This window comes from Giraffa tippelskirchi, chromosome 2, assembly GCF_054371585.1.
Source record: "Giraffa tippelskirchi isolate mGirTip1 chromosome 2, T2T-mGirTip1v1.2.pri, whole genome shotgun sequence".
Classification (NCBI taxonomy): Eukaryota; Metazoa; Chordata; class Mammalia; order Artiodactyla; family Giraffidae; genus Giraffa; species Giraffa tippelskirchi.
This window is the reverse complement of record NC_137276.1, coordinates 36268782-36289861: the sequence shown is the minus strand read 5'-3', so window position 1 is coordinate 36289861 and position 21080 is coordinate 36268782. Positions and strand designations below refer to the sequence as shown.

Sequence of the window (21080 nt, the reverse complement as noted above, 5' to 3'; positions counted from 1 at the left end):
TTAAATTCTTTATATACAACTGGGGCTTCCCCAATGGCTCAGACAGTAAAGAATCCACCTGCAACGCAGGAGATCTGGGTTAGAACCCTGGGTCAGGAAGACCACCAGGAGAAGGAAATGGCTACCCACTCTGGTATTCTTGCCTAGAGCATTCCATGGACAGAGGATTCTGGCAGGTTACAGTCCATGGGGTACAATCAACATTCATCTTCAAATCCTATTCTTTCACACCTAATTGTCCTTTCCAACTGCTACTGCTTCAACCGTACTACTGGAGGCACTTGATTTGCCAAAGTCTACCCTCCAATACCTGATGCCCCATCCAAGCTGTCAACCGATGTCCAAATTCTCTCCTGTCTTTATTACTTGTATCCTGAAACCCTGCTCCTAAAGCCTGACAGTATCTGTGTCAAAAACCATTCATCAGGGTAGCACAGATCATCTCACTGCCAACTTCTCCTCTCCAGCTGGCCCCCACTGCGTACACTCAGAGACACATGCTCCAAGCATCTGGCCATGCCAGTCTCACCTCAGAGCTTTTTTTTAAGTTGAATCAGATATCTGGAGTGCTTCACTTCCTATTCCTCTTCCATCATCCAAAGAGTTCTTGAAATTCTACCTGTTCCAGGAAGCTTTTCCAGGTTTTATCAGAAAAGATGGAAGGTTTCACTGGCCTAAATTTTGCTGATAGATCTCAAAACTGTCACAGATAATTCCCTCTGCCCTCTATTCCTAAAATGTTTACCAACATGTATGTAATACATAGAATATAAGCTACAACCAACACACATCAGCAAGTTCACTTTTTATACTTTTAGGGGAAGAAATCAAGCATTAATACAATCCTTGATCATACAAATAAACAAGTGTGAGGAAATCAGCCAGATCATCAAATTTATACCATGTAATGTTGGTCCAGATGAGTGTATATTTCAGAAAATGAGAGTAAATATGAGGTATACCTGCCCCATCCTGTATGACTACGTTACCACATTTTAAAAAGATGATGTTTCTTCTTTTTCAGTTTTGGGAACAGAAGACTAAATAAAAGCATGGAACAAAAAATTACTGGCTGTTCTTTTCTCATTACAGAAAGTCAATACTCAAGTATTTCAGTGCTCTCTCACGCTCTTTCTCTGTCACGCACGTGTGTGTGTACGTGCAGACACACACACACACACACACACACATTTCTGTCATTATCTTCTTCATGTACAACTATCAAACTGTAGACTTATACAGAGCAGTAACCAAGTCATTCTAGGCAGTGTTTAGCTTAGCACTCGATGGAAAGATATTACGGCTTCTGAAAACGATTAAGTCAAACCTTACAAATAAAGACAGGGAAGGTAACATGGAACTAGGAAGAGTAATTATTTTCTCAGGAGTTTAGAAACTATAGGTGATTTTATATTCTTGATGCATAGTATTTAATATACTATGATTTTTAAGTATATAGTAACTAAAAAATACAAAGTCAAATTCTGGTCTGCATAGACATGGGGTCTGACTTCAAAACAATCCTCATCAATAAGCATTCAGTAAGTGCTAACTATATGTAGGTCACAGTGTAAGGCACACGAGACAACTGTCCTCAAAGAACTTATCTCCTGTTGAAGAATGAGGGCATACAGAAAAGGCAGAGGGAAAGTAAGGCAACAGAAGCAGAGGAAAACACGGCCTGTAAGGCCACCAGGCAAGGCTTCCTGGAAGGGGTAAGGCTTGAGTCAGGTTTGAATGCACGAACTAAAGATAGGTTTTAGCTAAGTAAATGAGAGGAAGGGTGGACAGTACTTGCAATGGCTAGACAGTGGGAAAGCACAGGGGTTGGTCAAGGGGAAGGTGAGGTAGGAAAAATGGGAGATGATGAGGCTGGTGAAACAAGGAGAAGTCAGATGATAGAGCTCCTGAATGGAGAAAGAGGGTAAGAAGAACAAAACGGTGTTTCAGAAAGATGAAACAACAGAATGGAAGGGATGGTAAAGGCCTGAGAAACTAGAGGAAATATACTGACAAGATCGGGGGACTGATCAGTGCCTAAGATGAGAACAGTCCCTGTTATCAACCCCTGAGATGGTGTCCTTCTCTATTCCTTCCCTGAGAGCAATCAACTCCCTAGCACCAAGAAAAAAAATATGTTACATAATAATTATAGTAATATTATTTTCTACACTTGAAATTTTAAAATTATAAGAGGAAAAAATGTTAAATGGTCTTGTCATAAATAAAAAATAACCAATTATACAAATGTTTTTCTTTACCATGATGCGAAAACAAAACTGACTATGTGATTCCACCATGAAAGAATGTTTCAATGGTAACTCAAATACATATGAAGTTCTGCTGATATTCACCTATTCAACAAATATTTACTGTGGAATAAATATTATCAATTTAATATTATTATCTTCTCTTCAGGACTCATCTACAGAGTCAGAGACAGCTTGATGAATGATAAACATCACCCAACAAGCAGCCAAAGACAAAAGTTCCAGTCTTGGCTCTGACTTTAACTTGAGATCACAAAGCAAATTACTTCATCTCTCCCAGCTTTTTCAAATGAGCACCAAAGTAACCGGCATTTGTGGAATGCTTTTAGTTTAGTTTATATGGATAAGTTTTCCTCTTCCATTTTTTATACTATAATCCATTAACTTAACATTCTTAAAAAAAATTTTTTTTTTAGTTACTGACCCAGGATTGAACCCAGGGCCCCAGCAATAGAAGCCAGAGTCCTAACCACTAGACCACCAGGGATGCCTAACTAATTAACATTCTTGAAGTTGGACAAGGTTGATTTTATTACTTCATAACTTATAGATGAGGATACCAAACGTTAGTGATAAAGCGGAGATTCCAACCTAAGTCTTTGACCCTGAATTTCATACCTTCCTACTATATTAGGCTTACCCTACCTACTTTGTAATATTATTTAACAAATTACAGATATGGAAATACTTTAGAAAGATTACAGCAATACACAAATGAAAGCAATATTACTTTGTTTGGGTGTGGACAGGAGAGAGTGCAAGTTTTATGGAGCTTAGAGCCTATGTAAGTAGAGGACCTCTCTTTAAGAAAACAAAGATAAGGTAGAAAACTTGGAAGGGATCCCATGAAAGTGAGGGTACCTGAAACTCAAGCTTCATTTAGCTTCAAGGTAAATCTGTCTCTGGATGTAACACAGAAAAAACTCACCAGTCAATCTACTAAGATCAAGAATCGCCCTCTAAAGCCTAACTTCTAAGTACTGTGAAAAGAACACAGTGAGGACAGAACAACAACAAAATACATATGCTTAGCCTTTATTCCCTTAAGATCATTTACAATAAACCATATAACACAAACTTCCAGTTAGAAATAGTCTTTGCTATGTCTTCATCGGGCTTAAAAGAACAAATTACCAACTAACATTGAAAAATAATTATAACAAAAGAGAGAAGAGAATTATTTTACTGAATTAAGCTAGAACATCATACCACACCATAATTATTGTTTTACACACACGAGTATAAACACACACACACTCATATTTACTCACAATTTGGCAAGCAAAAGATCTCATTAAAAAAATTTTACCTCGTCTTCGCCCATAGCTCCTGGCTGCATGTAAACACAGAAGAAAACCATGGGTATTTGTATCAAAATGCTGAATTTAGAAATAAAAAAATATTCACACAAACCTTTTCTAAGTATTCTCGGAATTAATCTGGAGATACTGTTCAACTTGACTACAGACATATTATATTAAAAAAAAACCTTTATGAAGCACAAGTTAAATCACAGTCTTAAAGAGAAATTCAACTGGATGTGGCAGCCACTGGAAAAGATATAATGGATGCTTAAGTTTAACAAATCTTATAAGGATTTATATTGTGGCCCATTATCTATATCAGATATAGATAAATAGAGTTCTGTAAAATTATTTTCTGATTTCTAAATCTTCATTCGTACTATGTACTACCACCAGACACCACTTTGAAGAAAAAAACATTCATCCTAAATAAGTAAAAGCTGTGGTATATGGTGGTCATTCTAAATTTCTTCACACACACACATAGACACACACACACACACACACAAACACTTCACAGTCTGCCCTGAAAACTGCATAAAAATTTTACACAATTAGCTGCTGCTTTACAGAATGTGTTACTGTAAGTTTTCTCTAAGCCTCCTCATTTACTTTCCATACAGTATTACAGGTGGAGGAAACAATATTTTTTCATTTAGAAAATGAATGGAAAAAGCAGAAAAGAGGCAATGGGTACATCCCATGCTGAAGACTAGAGCACTTTAAAGATTGTCTTCCCCTTCAAAACTCAAGGCCCACAAAGTACATTGTTACAATGTTTAACAGAGCTAGACTATCGTCATACATACACTACTAGGAGATCCTGTCATCTAAAATGACTTTCAAAATGGAAAGTTTTTCAAATTTGAAACCCCACATTCAGTAAAACTTAGATGAGAACTCTATTTAATCCATTTTTTAAAGGCATGAAACGTTACCATATTAACTTTAAACCAAAAAAAAAACAAGGATAATTTGGGGTTATACTTGTAGCATAAGGCAGAACTAAAGAAAACTACTTCTCTCCTAGGAAAAGAATTCAGACTTTTCAGCTGGAAAGTTGAAATACCAGTTGCTAACCTCATCTTCTTCCAGTTCCCATTTTTCTTCAGACACCGTACTCACCCTCGTCAACAAACTTTTGGCCTCTTCACTTTCCCATGACACAAATATTAAAAAGGGTTAGCCAGATTAAAAGGATTATTCAAACTCTACATACTCCCTAACTCTGTCATCGCTTTAACTTTCAATGAAAAATACCTCTTCTGAATTTACATAGTGTTTACTGTTTACATCACTTACAAACGGAATGCATTCTAAAAAAAATTTTTAGGAACTTTTATACTTTTCATTATCTGGAACCTGGAATTCATCTTCCCACAGGATGTGTAGTAAATGGTAGTTTCCTAGCTTGGTTCCTCCCAAAGCCTACTTCACTTATAGTAAATAACATGGGTAAATTAACACTAATAGACAACACTTTAAAAAGAGAGAAGAAAATAAGTTTTGACGTTCTACCACTTATTTCTTTGTCCTTTCTCCCATCCCCAGTGATGTCATGCTGCCCAACACTCCTCACTATAAAACCTCTATTTAGAGAGGAAATAAAACATTTTGTATTTCAAAATTACTCATTTCTCTCCCAAACAATACATTCCCATTCTTTCATTCTATCTGATTTCTGGACAGGTACTCAATGAAAAAGAATTTGATTATGATACTAAGGTACAAATGACTCATCAGACTTTAACATCCCTGAACGATAAATGAAAATGCTGTTCACTTAAGTCTTTAACTGCTAAACATTCAGGTAATAGAGAACACAAAGTGAATAGAATCAGACAGTCAAGGGGGAGAGGAAGAGCATCCTGAATTGGGAACGGGGAAGAGTTGCAAAAGACATACTTGGGAGTTTTTTATTTTTGTTTTGCCTTGAAAGAGGTTTTATTTGTTTCTCACATTGAAACTGCAAAATAGATCAGTATTTCACAAATACTTGGGAGTTTTAAACAAAGTTTCTTTAAATGGTTCATGATTTTTACAGATTCTTCTCTTTTTCCATTTCTAATCAAAGACAGTAAATTGGTTCATATCAGTCTGGAGACTCTGATAACATGGAGGCAAAGATGGCACATGGAATCAGTTCAGTTCACTTGCTCAGTCGTGTCTGACTCTTTGCGACCCCATGGACTGCAGCACACCAGGCCTCCCTGTCTATCTCCAACTCTCAGAGTTTACTCAAACTCATGTCCATTGAGTTGGTGATGCCATCCACCCACCTCATCCTCTGTCAGCCCCTTCTCCTCCCACCTTCAATCTTTCCCAGCATCAGGGTCTTTTCAAATGAGTCAGTTCTTTGCATCAGATGGCCAAAGTATTGGAGTTTCAGCTTCAGCATCAGTCCTTCCAATGAATGTTCAGGACTGATTTCCTTTAGGATGGACTGGTTGGATCAAGCCAAATTAAAGCAGTGATCTGAGATGCTTCAATTTGCTTTAATCATGCACTGTGGGATAATTACTTGCTATCTTGGTCCCAATTTCAATAGTTTACCTATGATATCTGTGGTAATTTTTATTGTAACTGCTAAAACTTAATGAGTTTTTACTATGTGTGTGAAATAATTAAAAATGCTTAACATATTTTAATATCATTTAATATACTCCACAACTTTATGACATAAGTATTCTTTTGCTTTCTTCTTAAAAATGAGGAAAATGGGACACAGAATTAAGTATATTGCCTAAAATCACACAGCTAGGAAGTGGCAGATTTGGAATATGAATTGAGCACTCTGGTTCCAGAGTCCACACTTTCAACCACCTCACTATACTGTTAAATTCCTAGAGGAAAAATTCGCTATCTTACGTTTCTTTTAATACTCGCTAATGCACAGGGCAGAACGCTCTGTATCAAGCTAGTATTCAGGAAATACGGCTTGTTAGCTATATGTGCAATCAAAGGAAGGAGTAATGCATGTCATGATGGCCTTCTGAATGTAGGCCACCTGTGTTGGTGATTGAAAATTTGCTCATAAGGGCTATTTGCAAATAGACTAATTAGAGTCAAACTCTTCCCTAAGGGAGAGGTAATGAAAAGAACACCAAGGAGAGAAATTTGGGAGCACAGCGGCAGTGTTTCCCCTGAGAACAAATATAGCTTTTAAACAAGAAAGAGTATTCAATACATAAACCTAACATGAGCCAGCACAAAATGATCCCACATAGAAATAAGGAAGTAATGTGACTGTTCAGTATTCTATGTTAGTAATGTAGTCTATGAAAGTGTAAATTTATACCAGATATGACAAGATATGATACATTTTCAAAGTCCTACCTACTTCCTCCAAAAACTTTAATTCTTTATTAGCAATCATCACCATTACAGATAAAATTCTTTTACTGTTTCATAATGTACTAAACAACTTTAGACCTCATTAAAAAAAGCTACATTCAGTTTCTAGAAGTCAAGGTAGTGGTTATCTTTGACTAGGGATATTAACTGGAAGGGAACCTGAGGTGGGGTTCTGAGGTATTGATCTAGGTATGGGTTAATTTGTGTTAAGTTTGTGACAATACATCAAGCTATGTATATATTTATGGTCTGTGCATTGTTTGGTATATAATTACACTTCAATAAAAAAAAATAGTACAAACATTTTAGACCAATTCCCTGGGATAAAAGATTAACGTAGAAAGTCCAAAATGTTAAATTTGTGTAGTCTTCAAAGCATAAACCTGAATAATCCAAAATGGAAAAAAACTTATTTTGCAATCCATCACAATAAATATAAAAGGGTGCATGTCCTATGGGATATGGGATATGCCACTCTAAAAATAAGTTTACATGATCAATGACCAGTATGCTGTGAACCTCATGTTAATGGCATAGTGCTGTGAATGGCATCCTCATGTTAATGGCATTAGTGCTGTGAATGGCACCCTCATGTTAACAGCACGGTGCTCTGTTAGGCACAGGAGGCATTGCTATAAAATGGACTGTTACTCCCTGAGACTTGGGCCGCACTAGGTTTTAAACAGCTGCACTCATACACGTGATTCTCTAAGGACAACCTGTGATCTGATTTTAAAATCTAAACTAAATCTTCATCTACATGGATTCATCCAAAGTTGCTGAAGTTTCTGTAGCAAAGCAACATCATACACAGAGTCAACTATAGAGGTTCAAAAACACTTGTGCACGGCATGAGGGGGGTAGGAGAGAGCTCTATCTTCTTTCTTTTGTGGATCAAAGTAGCACACACCCATTTCAGGAACTTAAGCAGAGTCCCTGAGATGCTATACTTAGGAAAACAAACAAGATACAAAGATCTTAACACAACATTTTACTAACTGTCTTGAAAATATCTGTCAAAACTGTTGACTACAGGGACAAGCTGTTAATTCCTTTACTTACAATAAAATCATTTTCTAAGAACACCTTGTAAACTTATTTTTTGAATATCATTTCAATATTCAAAATTAAATTCTATTAGAACATCTAATGGTCCCTTCCTTTCAGCTTCCATCTAAGTACTAGTCATGCAAAAAAAATCTACCTAAGATGGGTTAGGATCTTAAAGTTAGTAAAAAAAAAAATCCCCCTTTTCCCAGTTAAGACTGTAAATTCCCAAAGAGCAGGAGCGATGGAGTTTGTCCCATGAATGCACTGCCTCTATCTTTGTCTTTATAATGGCAGGTAAGAGTTTTAGCTCGATAACTTTCAAATCTGGCAATTTATAACTGAAAAGATCAATTTATTCATAAACTTAGCAGCTAAAATGATACCTGAAGGGATGGGATACATTTTCATCTGCTACATTCCCAGAAAGTATTTGCATGTTTCAAAATTCCTTCTTCCTGCCCTTTTCTCTTTAACTCTTACCCATTTTTCTCAGCAAAATCTTTTCAAAAAATAACACTAATAACTGGCAAGTATAATACTAGTGTTGCTTACATACTTCATAAAGGAAAAGAAATACCATATAACAACCTAATAATTTACTGTGATCCAGGCACTATATGCTAAATACTTATGTTCTAATTCCCAAAACAACTACCATAATGTATATTTCCAGATGGGCAAACTGAGGCCCAAAGAGAATGAGTGGTCCAGGTTATTCAGCTACATAAACATCAGGGCTGGGACGGAATTCAGGTTCACCCTGGCTCTAAAGCATTTATTCTTTTTCTCTTTTAAGTTGAGGTATTATTTATATTCAATAAAACTCCTCCACTGTAAGTTTACAGTTTGATCCATTTTGGTAATCATATACAGCCATGTAACTTGTACCATCATAATTAAGATATAGAACAATTCATCTCCCTAAAATATTTCCTTGTGTCCTTTGGCTGTTGATCTTATCCCCTGAACCATGGGCCCTGGCAACCATTAATCTACTTTCTTAGTTTTGTCTGCCCTTCATACAACTGCATATAAATGGAAATCAATGTGTTTGACTTCCTTTACTTAGCATAATGTTTTTGAGATATATGTTATTACATGGGTTTTGTTTCTCTTTATTGCTGAGTAGTTCTCTATAGTATGGAAATACTACAACTGATCCATATACGAGTTGTTAGGAACTGAAATCCATTCACCTAAAATTCAAGGGCTGAAGCGCTAACCAACAATGTGACTATATTTGAAGACAGGGTCTTTAGAGATAATTAAAGTTGAATAAGGCCATAAAGGTAAGGTCCTAATCCACAAGTACTGCTGTCCTTTTAAGAAGAGGAGATACTAGGGGCACCCATGCACAGAGTTAAGGCCATGTGAGTTCACAGCAAGAAGGCAGCCATCTGCTAGCCAAGGAGAAAGGCCTCAGGAAAAACCACCCTGCAAACACCTTGATTTTGGACCTGCATTCTCCAGAACTGCAAGAAAACAAATTTCTTTTATTTAAGCCACCCCATCTATGATATTTTGTTATAGGATTCCTAGTAAAGTACTATATCAGTCAATGGATATTTGCAAAGCTTTTATTCCTAACCACCAAGATCAAACAGCCAGTATTTCAAACCTGTACAGTCCTCAAAAATACACAGAAATTCCCTTTAGGATTTCCACAAATTTCTCATTCTCCAAGAGTTTGCTCTTAGTATTATGTTGTTGTTTAGTCACTAAGTCTTGTCCAACTCTTTTGCGACTCCATGGATTGTAGCCCTCCAGCTCCTCTCATAATCCAAGGTTAATAAAAAGAAACACCTCACTCAAATTTTCACTACTAATATGGTAGTGCTATTACTACCATAATATTCTGTCTCACTGCTTACAAAATGTTATAGGAAACTTATAGATCTTTAATCAACCTTCCAAACAAAACAGCAATTACTTCTATAACCAACACAAAGATATTCTCCCTGGTTCTGCTAGAATAACTTCATCAAGGCATTCTTGATGGGCTTCCCTAGTGGCTCAGTGGTAAAGAATCCATCTGCCAATGCAGGAGACATGGGTTCAATCCCTGATCCAGGAAGATCCCACATGCCCAGGAGCAGCTAAGCCCATGTGCCACAACTACCAAGCCTGTGCTCTGAAGCCTGTGCTCCACAAGAAGAGAAATCACCCCAATGAGAAGCCCCCACACTGCGACTAGATAGTAGCCCCCACTCAGCCACAACTGGAGAAAGCCTGAGCAGCAACGAAGACTCAATACAGCCAAAAATAAAATTAATGTAAAAGAAAAAAAGCTAAGGTTAAAAAAAAAAAAAAATGAGGCTTACTTCAGTCTCTTGAGTCACTTTTCCCCTAAGCTTTTTTCTAAGTATTAGCAGAATCCTTTCTCCTCCAACAAATGAACCCTAACAAATACATCTGTTCCCTGAACATAGTTGTTCAGGGTGAAGCAGTATAGGGACTCAGAGCCCAACCACTTAGATATTCCTCCCCATAGCGGTCCTTAAAGTGTCTCCTCAGGTGCAGGGATTCCAGAGAACGTGACTGAAAACTGAAGACTTATGCTCCATGGTAGGACAATTGTTTCTAGTTAGAAAGTTCTTTCTTTCTTATACTTGCCTCACTACTATTCTTAACCACAGACACCAGCCTCTTATCTGAGGATCATTAGTTCATCTCCTTTTAGTTTTCTTTTCTACAACGAAGTTATAGTTAGCTATTCCTCGTAAGAAACAGTTTTCCATACCTCATACCCCACATCACCCTTAACATCCTCCTTCAGATAAACCTAATTTTCCAGTAAGAGAACACTTGTCTGCCCAGGCTTCTCAGGAGAACAAACACCAAAGCCCTTCGCCAGCTGACCCCTGACCACCTTTCAGATCCTCATTCCCACTGTTCCACACCTCAGACTCATATATTCCAGTCACACCAATTCAACTATTCTTCTGACAGTATCATTATAATATAATCACTTATCCAGTTAACATAAGGATCTAGATATCCACATCTTAACATCTATTCTTCTCTGCTTCCTAGGGAACTCCTAAGTCCCCTTTCCATTTCTATCCACTATTATTTTTCCTATCTTGTCCAAAATGGTAAATTTAAGGCTTCACTATACCATCCTGCAGTGTCCATGCACACTTCATATTAATTTCTAAACTACATTTACCATATAGGTTACTAATTAAACCTCTCAATAAGTGACATGCTATCAAAGTAATCACTTCAGAACTTCCAGGTCCATGTCTTAAACTTCTCACTGAAACAGAGAAAGATCATTTAAAATTTGATCATCTGACAAGATCTCTGTGGAAACAAACCCAGGTAAAGAATCTCTGCATGTCACTGCTGTCACTGGTTGGAGAGTGTGGACATGCACGTGAGCTGGCATCAGCTGATACCCCTGCACCCTCACACCTGTGGCCTAAGAGCTTTCCACGGGAGTAACTATTACCACCTTCCTTTTAATTTCAGTAGCACATTGCTAAATGGCACCCTAACTGCCCTCTCCCAATGCCAGAAAATCAAGCAAAGTTCTGAGGATCCTAATCACATACCAGAGTATTTTATATTTTACAAGACCAGAGTGTCAAAGTCAGGCCTGAAAATGCCTACGGTATGCACCCAAATTCTGGCATATGTTGCCAATAAAGCATCTTCATTATGCTAAAATCTCATGAGGCCTCTTTTACTCACTCAGCTTTTAGATTGTTCAGGATAGCCAACACTTGCCAACCCTACATGTCTGAATCCCCAGATAACATAGGAAATTTAAACAGAGGGAGGAGAAGGTGGACAAAAACAGCTGCTGCTGTGCCCAGGCCCCTTACTCAGCCTCTTTGGCTCCTCCCTACCAACAAGGCTCCTCTCAAGTGGGCAGGAGGGTTCCTTCATGGAAGAAAGTTATGGAAAAGAACAGACCTGAGAATGTGGGAAGAACTCTGACACCACAGAGAAAAGCTCATTCCTCTCCCTGGTGCCACCTTTGGTTCCATTTTGATTATAGAGTCAAGATTAAGAATTACTGCTAATGCAAAAGGAAAAAAGGGGGGTAAATGGGTAAAAAAGGGAAGAGAAGAGACTAACATCTGTTAGGTGTATATTTCTTTCCAGATTTGGTAATTGAGCATCGCACACTTAACCTTATTGTTAGTAAAGAAGGGATTAACACGTCCATTTAAAATAAAAAAAAACACAGGAAACTTTCCCAAGTAAACAAATAAGTGATGGGTCCAGAATTTAAGCCCAGATCTGCCTGGTCCTTCCCAACTGCACTTATTTCCGCTACATTTGGCTGGAAAAACAAGACAACAGTTAACAACTGCAGTCATATAACAAAGGTATGTGCATGCATGGAGACTAATAAAGAAGAGAAGGCAAAGTTTCAGGTAATAAATTTTCCCTCCAGATCATCTGCATCAAGTCTTCGTTCAAGTCTCAGACGTACAGTCTACATATACCAGAGGCTTAAGTGACAATGTGTTAAAATTCTTGCCACTAACAAGGGAGGCTATGTTCTGAAAGTAAAAGTGATCATTTTCAGAAATGCACTAATTCTCTACCATCAATAAAGCATTATCTAGTTAACTGCTACTAAAGGAAACCTGAGTGATCTTTCTGGAAAACCCAAAAGGACAGAAGTCATTGCTCTTTTTGGATTAAAGGATTGGTTGACAGAACAATCTGTGTGTCTAAGCCATTGATGGCTATTTGCTGGCTGCATGACATCAGCAAGTTCCAGAAAATGAAGACACTGCCATGTTTAAAACAAGGATGCAATAAAGAAAGGAATGACCACAATTCTTTGTTTCTATCAACGGGCCCCAACAGCAGAAGGAAACAAAACACAGGGCATTCCTAAAATGTGCTGAAATCTAGAAAACCCTTTGAAGTCTCCAGTTTTATCTTAAAACCTGCAGTCAGTTGCATAGACTGCTCTATCACAGAGCCATATTTTGTTTGGATAGGAGAATAATTCTGGAGTGAAACATGAAATTTTGACCATGTCTTGCAAACCATTTAAAGCATTTCAAAGGCGGACAGAGGTCTGTGAAAGCACTCTGAACTGGTAATTGCTAGATTCATACATGTCAGTACCATTTTCCAAAAGGAAGTTAAAACAAATCTTTTTTAAAAAATATTTTCTTCTTTTTAAGCAAAGTTTTTATTTATTTATTTTTGGCTGTGTGGGGTCTTCATTGTGCATGCTTTCTGTAGATGTGGTATGCAAGCTTCTCATTGCAGTGGTTTCTCCTGTTGCAGCGCACGTGGCCTTCAGCAGTTGTGGCACACAGGCTTAGCTGCCCTGCGGTATGTGGAATCTTCCTGGACCAGGGATTGAACCCCTGTTCCCTGCGTTGGCAGGCAATTCTTAACCACTGGACCACCAGGCAAGTCCACGTTAAAGCAAATCTTTAGGAAGAAATTAAGGTGGACTAGAAATTCTCTAAGGCTGTTATACTGTGCTTTTCACAGTCTCTCTGCAATATCATGACTGCAGCCATGAAATTACAAGATGCTTGCTCCTTGGAAAAAAAGCTATGACAAACTTAAGACAGCATATTGAGAAGCAGAGATATTACTTTACCTACAAAGGTCCATCTAGTTATGGTTTTTTCAGTAGTCATGTATGGATGTGAGAGTTGGGACACAAAGAAAGCTGAGCACCAAATAATTGATGCCTTTGAATTGTGGTGTTAGAGAAGACTCTTGAGAGTCCTGTGGACTGCAAGGAGATCAAATCACTCAATCCTAAAGGAAATCAATCCTGAATATTCATTGGGAGGACTGACGCTGAAGCTGAAGCTCCAGTACTCGGGCCACCTGATGCAAAGAGCTGACTCATTAGAAAAGACCCTGATGCTGGGAAAGACTGAAAGCAGGAGGAGAAGGGGATGACAGAGGACAAGATGGTTGGACAGCATCACCTACTCAACGGACATGAGTTTGAGCAAGCTCTGAGAGATGGTGAAGGACAGGGAAGCCTGGCATGCTGCAGTCCACAGGGTCACAAAGAGTCAGACACAATTGCGTGACTGAACAACTGATATATCATTCCCTCTCTTCCAGTCTCCCAGACTTAGTACCTATTCCATGGACTGGGCACTGCACGGGAAGCCAACAAACAGCTATGAATAGAAGCCAGTCTCTGCCCTCTTGAAAGCATACATATTAAAGCGAAACACCAACATTAAATAGTTAACTGCAAGGGTGATGAGTGTTATAAAAGAGAAGTCCAGGTTCTACTGCTGACACAAGTGCAAGGAGCAAACAGGAAAATCTACAGGGGAAAGAAGGTAAATTTTCAGTTTCCTGAATCTTTATTATTCATTCAGAGCACCCAAATCCTGATACTTGAGACATATTTACACACAGAGAAAACTTCTTCCAAAATCCAGCAAACTAAGTCAAGAATAGTTCAGACTTCACTTCTTTACAATATTTAATGCCACGCCATGTAGACCAGGTATATCACTCTATGTTTTGGGAAAAGAGGATTTATTGAGCATTCAGGGCATAAACAAGGTGACAAGTAATATTTTCCCAGAGACACTGAATTTGTGCGTTTGTGTTAAACTAGTATAAAAATAATATAACCACTTTTAACAATGAATTATTTAAAGCAAAGTTTATCATCTTCAACCTGAAGGCAGAAGGTTCTGGCTCCATCATGTCACCCTAGCCAATTCATAGTCTTTTTTTTTAATTGGGAGGATAATTGCTTTACAATATCATGTTGGCTTCTACCACACAACAATATGAATCAGCCATAAGTGTACATATGTCCCTTCTCAATAAGTTTGAGAAGGGACATATGTATATCCCTTATGCCTCATAAATAAATGTATGCTCAATAAATCCTCTCTTGAACCTTTCCCCCACCCTCCACCCCGTCCCACCCCTTGAGCAACTGGTAGAGCCCCCTGTGCCTATAGAGCAGCTTCCTACAGGGAGAGGATGGGACAAATTGAGAAAGCAGTAGCACTGACATACAACCACACAGTCTGAAACTCAGCTTCCCCATTTGTTAAACGAGAAGGTCAAAACAAAACAACTATGTCCTTAGGTCCCTACCACGTTCATGTGCAGCATCTATGCAAAACAGTTTGAATTTTGAATGCTTAAAAGGTATAGATCATTACATGTCCTTCTGATTACTATTCTGCTTTTTAAATTAATCATTTATAATATATTCATGCCACAATTATATACTAATTTTACTTCTAAATCTGTTCAGATAGAAACAGGGATCTTGTCTTTTAAAAGTTCAAAATACTCAAAGACAATATCTTTAATCTGAGAATCTCAAAATAGTTCTTTCACTATCTTATTACTCTGCCTAAAAAAAAAAAAAACCAAAACACTACTTAGATCCACTCATGGTGAGCAGAAATACAATGTACTCTTCAAATTTAGGAAAATTCCATCTGAAATTCTAGCAAACCTGGCTTTATTCCCACTTTAGCATCAAAGCATCACATGTTCCGCTCCCTCTCTGCCACTTCCTCTCAGCTGAGCTGCTCCCCAAGGAGATCACTCCCAACAGAGAATGAAAGGGAGGGGGAAGAGGAGTCTGCCTGGCAAAAAGTTCATACCAAAACCCTTTTACATTGCCCCTTTTGATTCAACAAATGCGCTGGCAGCCCTCAGTTCAAGCAGAAATAGAGGCAGAGTCTTCAAAAATATTTTCAAGGCATTAATAACGAGGACAAAGTGGAAGGCAGCATAATCTTAAGTCCCAGGTTTCTTGGTGCATCAGCTGTGTAACGTGTTAGCTATCAATGACCTCAGAGTTTCTCAAGCAGATCAATGTTTTGTTTTTTTTTTTAATATATTAATTTAGGTCTTCAAACATCCAAGGTTTTATTATGGGACGCCTCAATTTATCAATGTTTTCAAAAGTTTGATAAGGAAGAGTGATGGCAAACAATGATTTCTCCCTGTTAGAAGGAAAGTGACACTTCAAATTTCTTATTCACCTCTTAAAATCTGGAACAGACTCTAGTCACGAGGTGAGAAATATCAAACAATGAATGGCATGAAAATTTTTAATTTAGATAAAACTGAACCTATGTTACATTACAGACGTATTGTCCTAAAAAAAAAGCCCTCTACTCTAAATAAGACTTATGCCCTCTACTTTCCAAATGTAGTAATATTAATACCTTATTTGTACATGTGCCACTCCAGTACTCTTGCCTGGAAAATCCCATGGACGGAGAAGCCTGGTGGGCTACAGTCCATGGGGTTGCAAAGAGTCGGACTGAGCGACTTCACTTCACTCACATGTGCCTAACGTCATCTAAATCTCACAAAAATAATGAAGTACTCAGAGTATCATAACTGTCTTTCTGTTGGTAGATACTTAGGAGATTCATAGACTTGCCAACCAGAAGCCATCCCTATCACATGACTCCTCTAAGATCTAAGCCCTCAGTTTTGTTCTCTGAAAAAAGGGGGATGATATTACTTCAAAATATTCTTAAAGCTGCTGTATTTTCTCTCACCATAGATTAGTGTTCACTTTCTAGACTGTTATATTATTCTAGTTTTTAAAATTCAGCCTATTTTGAGTCATTCATGTTGCTGAATGAATCAATAATTTGTTCCTCTTTATTGCTAAATAAAACTCTACTGTGCGAATATATCACAATTTGTTTATCCATTCTCCAGTTGAGGGACATATGCATTATTTTTAATTTTGTCTATTAAGAATAATCCTACTTTAAACATTCACATACACGCCTTTGTGTGGACATCAGTCAATTCTAAGATAGAACTGCTGCATCCTATGGTAGGTGTGTTATGTTTAACTTTTTAAGAAACTGCCAAATTGCTGTCTAAAATAGCTATCCCATTTTACATTCCAAATATCACTGTATAGCACCTTTGAAAGTGCCAAACATCATGAAATATATAGCAACTCTAAGCCCCAAGGAAGGTGCATGTTTCAGTCAAGGGACAGAGGCAGGTAGCATTTCATGCAGAAAAAAAGATTCACACAAAAAGAGATATAGTATACCCCAGCACAGCCATTCTAGCCTGTGAGTGACTTGTAGGCGTGCTGCCTTAAATTCCAGTAGGAAAACATCTATCTAAGTACAACCAATGTAAGATATGTTTTGGAAGTCTAACGGGTAAAGAAAAGGAAATCCTAAAAGGCAGCCATAAAGCTGATGCAAGCAATCACAACAGAAGTTCACCAGAGCATTATCTACAAGGCAGCAACACTAAACTTTAAAAGATTTATATACAGCCGCTCTAGTGATCATTATCTCTATTTTACAGGTGAAGAAACCAGAGGCAAAGAAGGTAAGAATGTGGCCCTTTAAGTCACATAGCTTATAGAAGGTGGGACCAGATCTGTCTGATTCTAGACAATGCTTTTCTTGACTATGCTAATTTATTGCTCCATCTTCATGTTTCACAAGCCTCCTAGCCTGCTTGGAAGGTACTTCCCTGAAACTGAGCAATACCGTCCCTTAAGCCATACTATGGAAAAGGAAGGGGCAACGCATTCCAGTATTCCTGCTTGGAGAATTCCATGGACAGAGGAGCCTTGCAGGCTACAGTCCATGGGGTCTCAAGAGTCAGACATGACTGACTGACTAAACCACCACCAAGCCATACTATTTCCCGTGTCTAATGTACTCATCTGGCATCTTTCTGGTATTTCACTGTTTTTCCAAGCTGGTTCTCTGCCTGAAAGAAGAGAACCTGACCAGTCAAAAGGAACAAAGTGGATATACTTGGCAGTGATCTGCAGTGATTTTCCTAGAGTAAATCACAGCACCAGGCATTCTGGTTTTGAACGTTAATTTGACCATAACTTTGGTTCATTTGACTGATGACGAAGGCACCAATATCCTTTTCTGAGGATCATAACACAGGAAAAAGCACCAAGGCAGGTATCAATTCCCTATAAATCCATAACTGCTAAACTCAACTCTATACCTAGAGTGCAATCACACACACACACACACACACACACAAACACACCAAAGAAAACACACAAGCTACGGTTAAGTGCTAGAAAAAAATATGGCTGACAGAACTACTACATATGTAGCTGGAAGCACTCTCAGTAGTCTCCTTCCTTCTAAAGAAGGAAAACTAAAACTGCATTATGCAAACTTCTAGTGTTTTCGGTGTAAGAGTAAAGAGGATGGAAAGAGAGAATTATTCAAAAACTAAGAAAAAAAATACATGAATAGCTTAAAAGGCAGGGGCATATTGTTTCAAAACTAACTACATTTTGGAAATACCAGACAAGTGGCAGAACTTACCAATGGATCAGAATCTTCCCATCTCTGCTTTTGTAGTTCTCTGATAGTTGAGGACTATTACTTTGGGGACCAGTCAAAATTTAGATGTGTCTCTTAAGTTTCCTCTCCAGTGGTTGGTCTGCTAATTCTTAATAGATTCATTGTTTTATTTTTTAATATTTATTTATTTATGTTCTTGGCTGCATTGGGTCTTGGTTGTGGCACACAGGCTCTCTAGTTGTGTCACATGGGCATGGGTTCAGTTACCCTGCAGCATGTGGGATCTTGGTTTCCTGACCAGGGTTCGAACCTGGATCCCCTGCATTATAAGGTGGATTTTTAACCATCAGACCACCAGGGAAGTCCCGATTCATTGTCTTGAATAGGAAAAATCAGGAGACTCTCTGGCATTCCACAAATATTGCCAGTCTTTCCACAATCTAAATGTCTACCAGTTTACTGTTTTCTATAGCTACCCTCTTCTCTCAAGCTCCATTTTCTGGCTGCTAGATGACATTGGCAGTGGTGATTCTGAGAGGAGATATAGCTGGAAGACATGCACTAGGAATACCCCAAAATGGGAAACTGGCCTATTCAAAGCTGGGGAGTGGAAATGAGATATGAAAATGCTCACCAGGACACCTCTCTCTGTCTCCTCAAATCAGGAAACCTGACAACATGGTACCTTCAGGAGAGTGTTGGGTTTGAGCAAGGTTAAGAAAGCAAAAGAATGGGAGATTTTCTGAAGATACAGCAAATGGCAGCGTTATGAACAGAGCTGGGAAGCATCAATTATGCATAGCAAAAAGGGGTAATAAAAAAACTACAACTGACTCACATTTCCTTTTTTAAAAAATTTAACCATTGACTAAACTCTCTTTAATTTTCTTAGCCAGTCCCTTCTGGCCTGAAAATATAGTTCAACTTCAACCCAGCCTCTTTGAAAAATCACAAATTCTGAATTAATAAAGATTTACTGACCTGTGATCTCATCTCAATGTGATTTGTGACCTCATCTACATGAAGGTTGAGGGAAAATAAGTACAGACCAGTCACAGGACAGCAACTGCTGGGCTGACAAATTGTACGCATAAAAGGGAAGACAAAAAATACACAGGTGTGTTTGTGCATGTTATATACAAGTTACCAGGTGGGCTGGGTCCAACTATACAAGGAGAAAAAAAGGTTTATCACAGCAAATCTGTCAAAACCTGTAGACTTCATAAGTATCTACCAAGGAGAATATTTTGTTTATTCTGATCATTTCAAGTTGAAGTCAACTTTGAAAGCAAACTGACAGGAAGTAATGCAAATGTCAAACCCCGGTTGTCTTTATGGTTTACTCTCAGGAGCCTACAGGGCGGTACCCATAGTCATTTGAAGATGGATGTGCTCTGGTATCTGCCAAAATGTTGTAAATATGCATAATTCATTAACATTTGATACAGATATTGACAAAATGACCCTTTTGGTACTTTAAAAAATATTACAGCATCACAGAATCTTCATTCTGAAAGCAATCATTAAGATGACCTAATTCAGTCTCCTTCTTTTAGAGATGAGGAAATTTCAAGGCTAAACGGGAGATTTAAAAAACATGTACAAAGTGGAAAGAACAGAAACGAAATCTCTTGTTTAGAAGCAGAGATTAAAGAGAATCAAATCAAAGGGAATCAAAACCTTTTAAAAAGAAAAATGTCCTTTAGCTTCATTTTTTACATAGAAAATCATAAATTATATCCTCTCCCTCTTGCAGAAGACTTATACCGTGGCAAATTAGGTCTTTTCTAAAATACACATGTATTCCTTCAAGCAGATACACTATCATACTGTTCTTTCCCTTTACATTCACTTCTAAATCCCATCATCTAACTTAAGTATTCTCACAAAGGTTCACAAAATTGCTGTAGTTCAGCAAACTAAGCATGTTTATTAATCCTCACCCTAAAATACCTACTTCTAGGGAAAAAATTAGAGGTAGCAGAATCTAACTGTAAAGTGACCTTTCTTCTAGAAATTAAAAAATAGAGGTGGATAGTCTGGAATTTTCATTGTTTTCAAGACCCCTGAAAAGAGGAGATAGTAGCTATTTAGAACAAACGCATGGAGAGAATTAGGACCCGCTTTATCAAATAATGCCAGTGGTTCTCAGCAATGCTCCTTGGAAGGCAGGCTACATGTCAGAACCAAGAGAAATATGGAATATATATTTTAGAGATAACCTAAATATGCTCTAAGGAACACCAATGACATTTCACCATCCTTACTCAAGCAAGAAGAAAAGAGGTAATGTTGTAGACAACAGTAGATTGACCCAGTATGTCTTCCATGTGTATTGAGAGTCAGCTTGTATGTCAGGGAGGATGAGAGGGGACAACGTGATATCACTTATTTGATGAAAAAGAAAACTTATATCCTGAGGGATTCAATGGTTTGTATTGTCCTTTAGACAAGGGATAAATTCCATTTAGGGGCTGTTCTGCAAAGCTATTAGGTCCATAGACATTAGGAAGGCGAGTTGATGCCAGCCAGGTATTTCTTGCAGCGTTATTTAATACAACGACTTTCTAGCTAATGAGGCTTTGATGTTCCAGAGCTCAATTCAACAACTATACTGACAAAACTATCACTGAGCAGCAAAGCTACTGACACATTCCTATGCAAATTCCACTAATGGGGGACTCCTGATGTCCAGTTTGAATTCAGCACCTGTTGGCTATCTACCACAATGAGAAAATTCTGAGTTACGATAAGTTGATCTATTTATTCATACTCTCTAGCCCAATCCCTCTCTCCTTTCACCTCCCACCTTCGTCCTGCCCTCCTTCCTGCCCCCA

The 21080-nt window shown here is 38.1% G+C and overlaps 1 protein-coding gene across 46 annotated transcripts in view; it reads right to left on the bottom strand.

Annotated features, from left to right (window-relative positions):
• Window positions 1-21080, bottom strand: part of CPEB3 (cytoplasmic polyadenylation element binding protein 3) — a 202380-nt gene that overhangs the window by 91935 nt on the left and 89365 nt on the right. For 2 of the 46 annotated variants that reach the window (XM_081554522.1, XM_081554623.1), the window contains one exon: window positions 3580-3603. The exons of the other annotated variants lie outside the window; for them this stretch is intronic. In XM_081554522.1, coding sequence (XP_081410648.1) covers window positions 3580-3603 — 24 coding nt within the window. The remainder of the gene's footprint in view (window positions 1-3579; window positions 3604-21080) is intronic. 46 annotated transcript variants of the gene reach the window in all.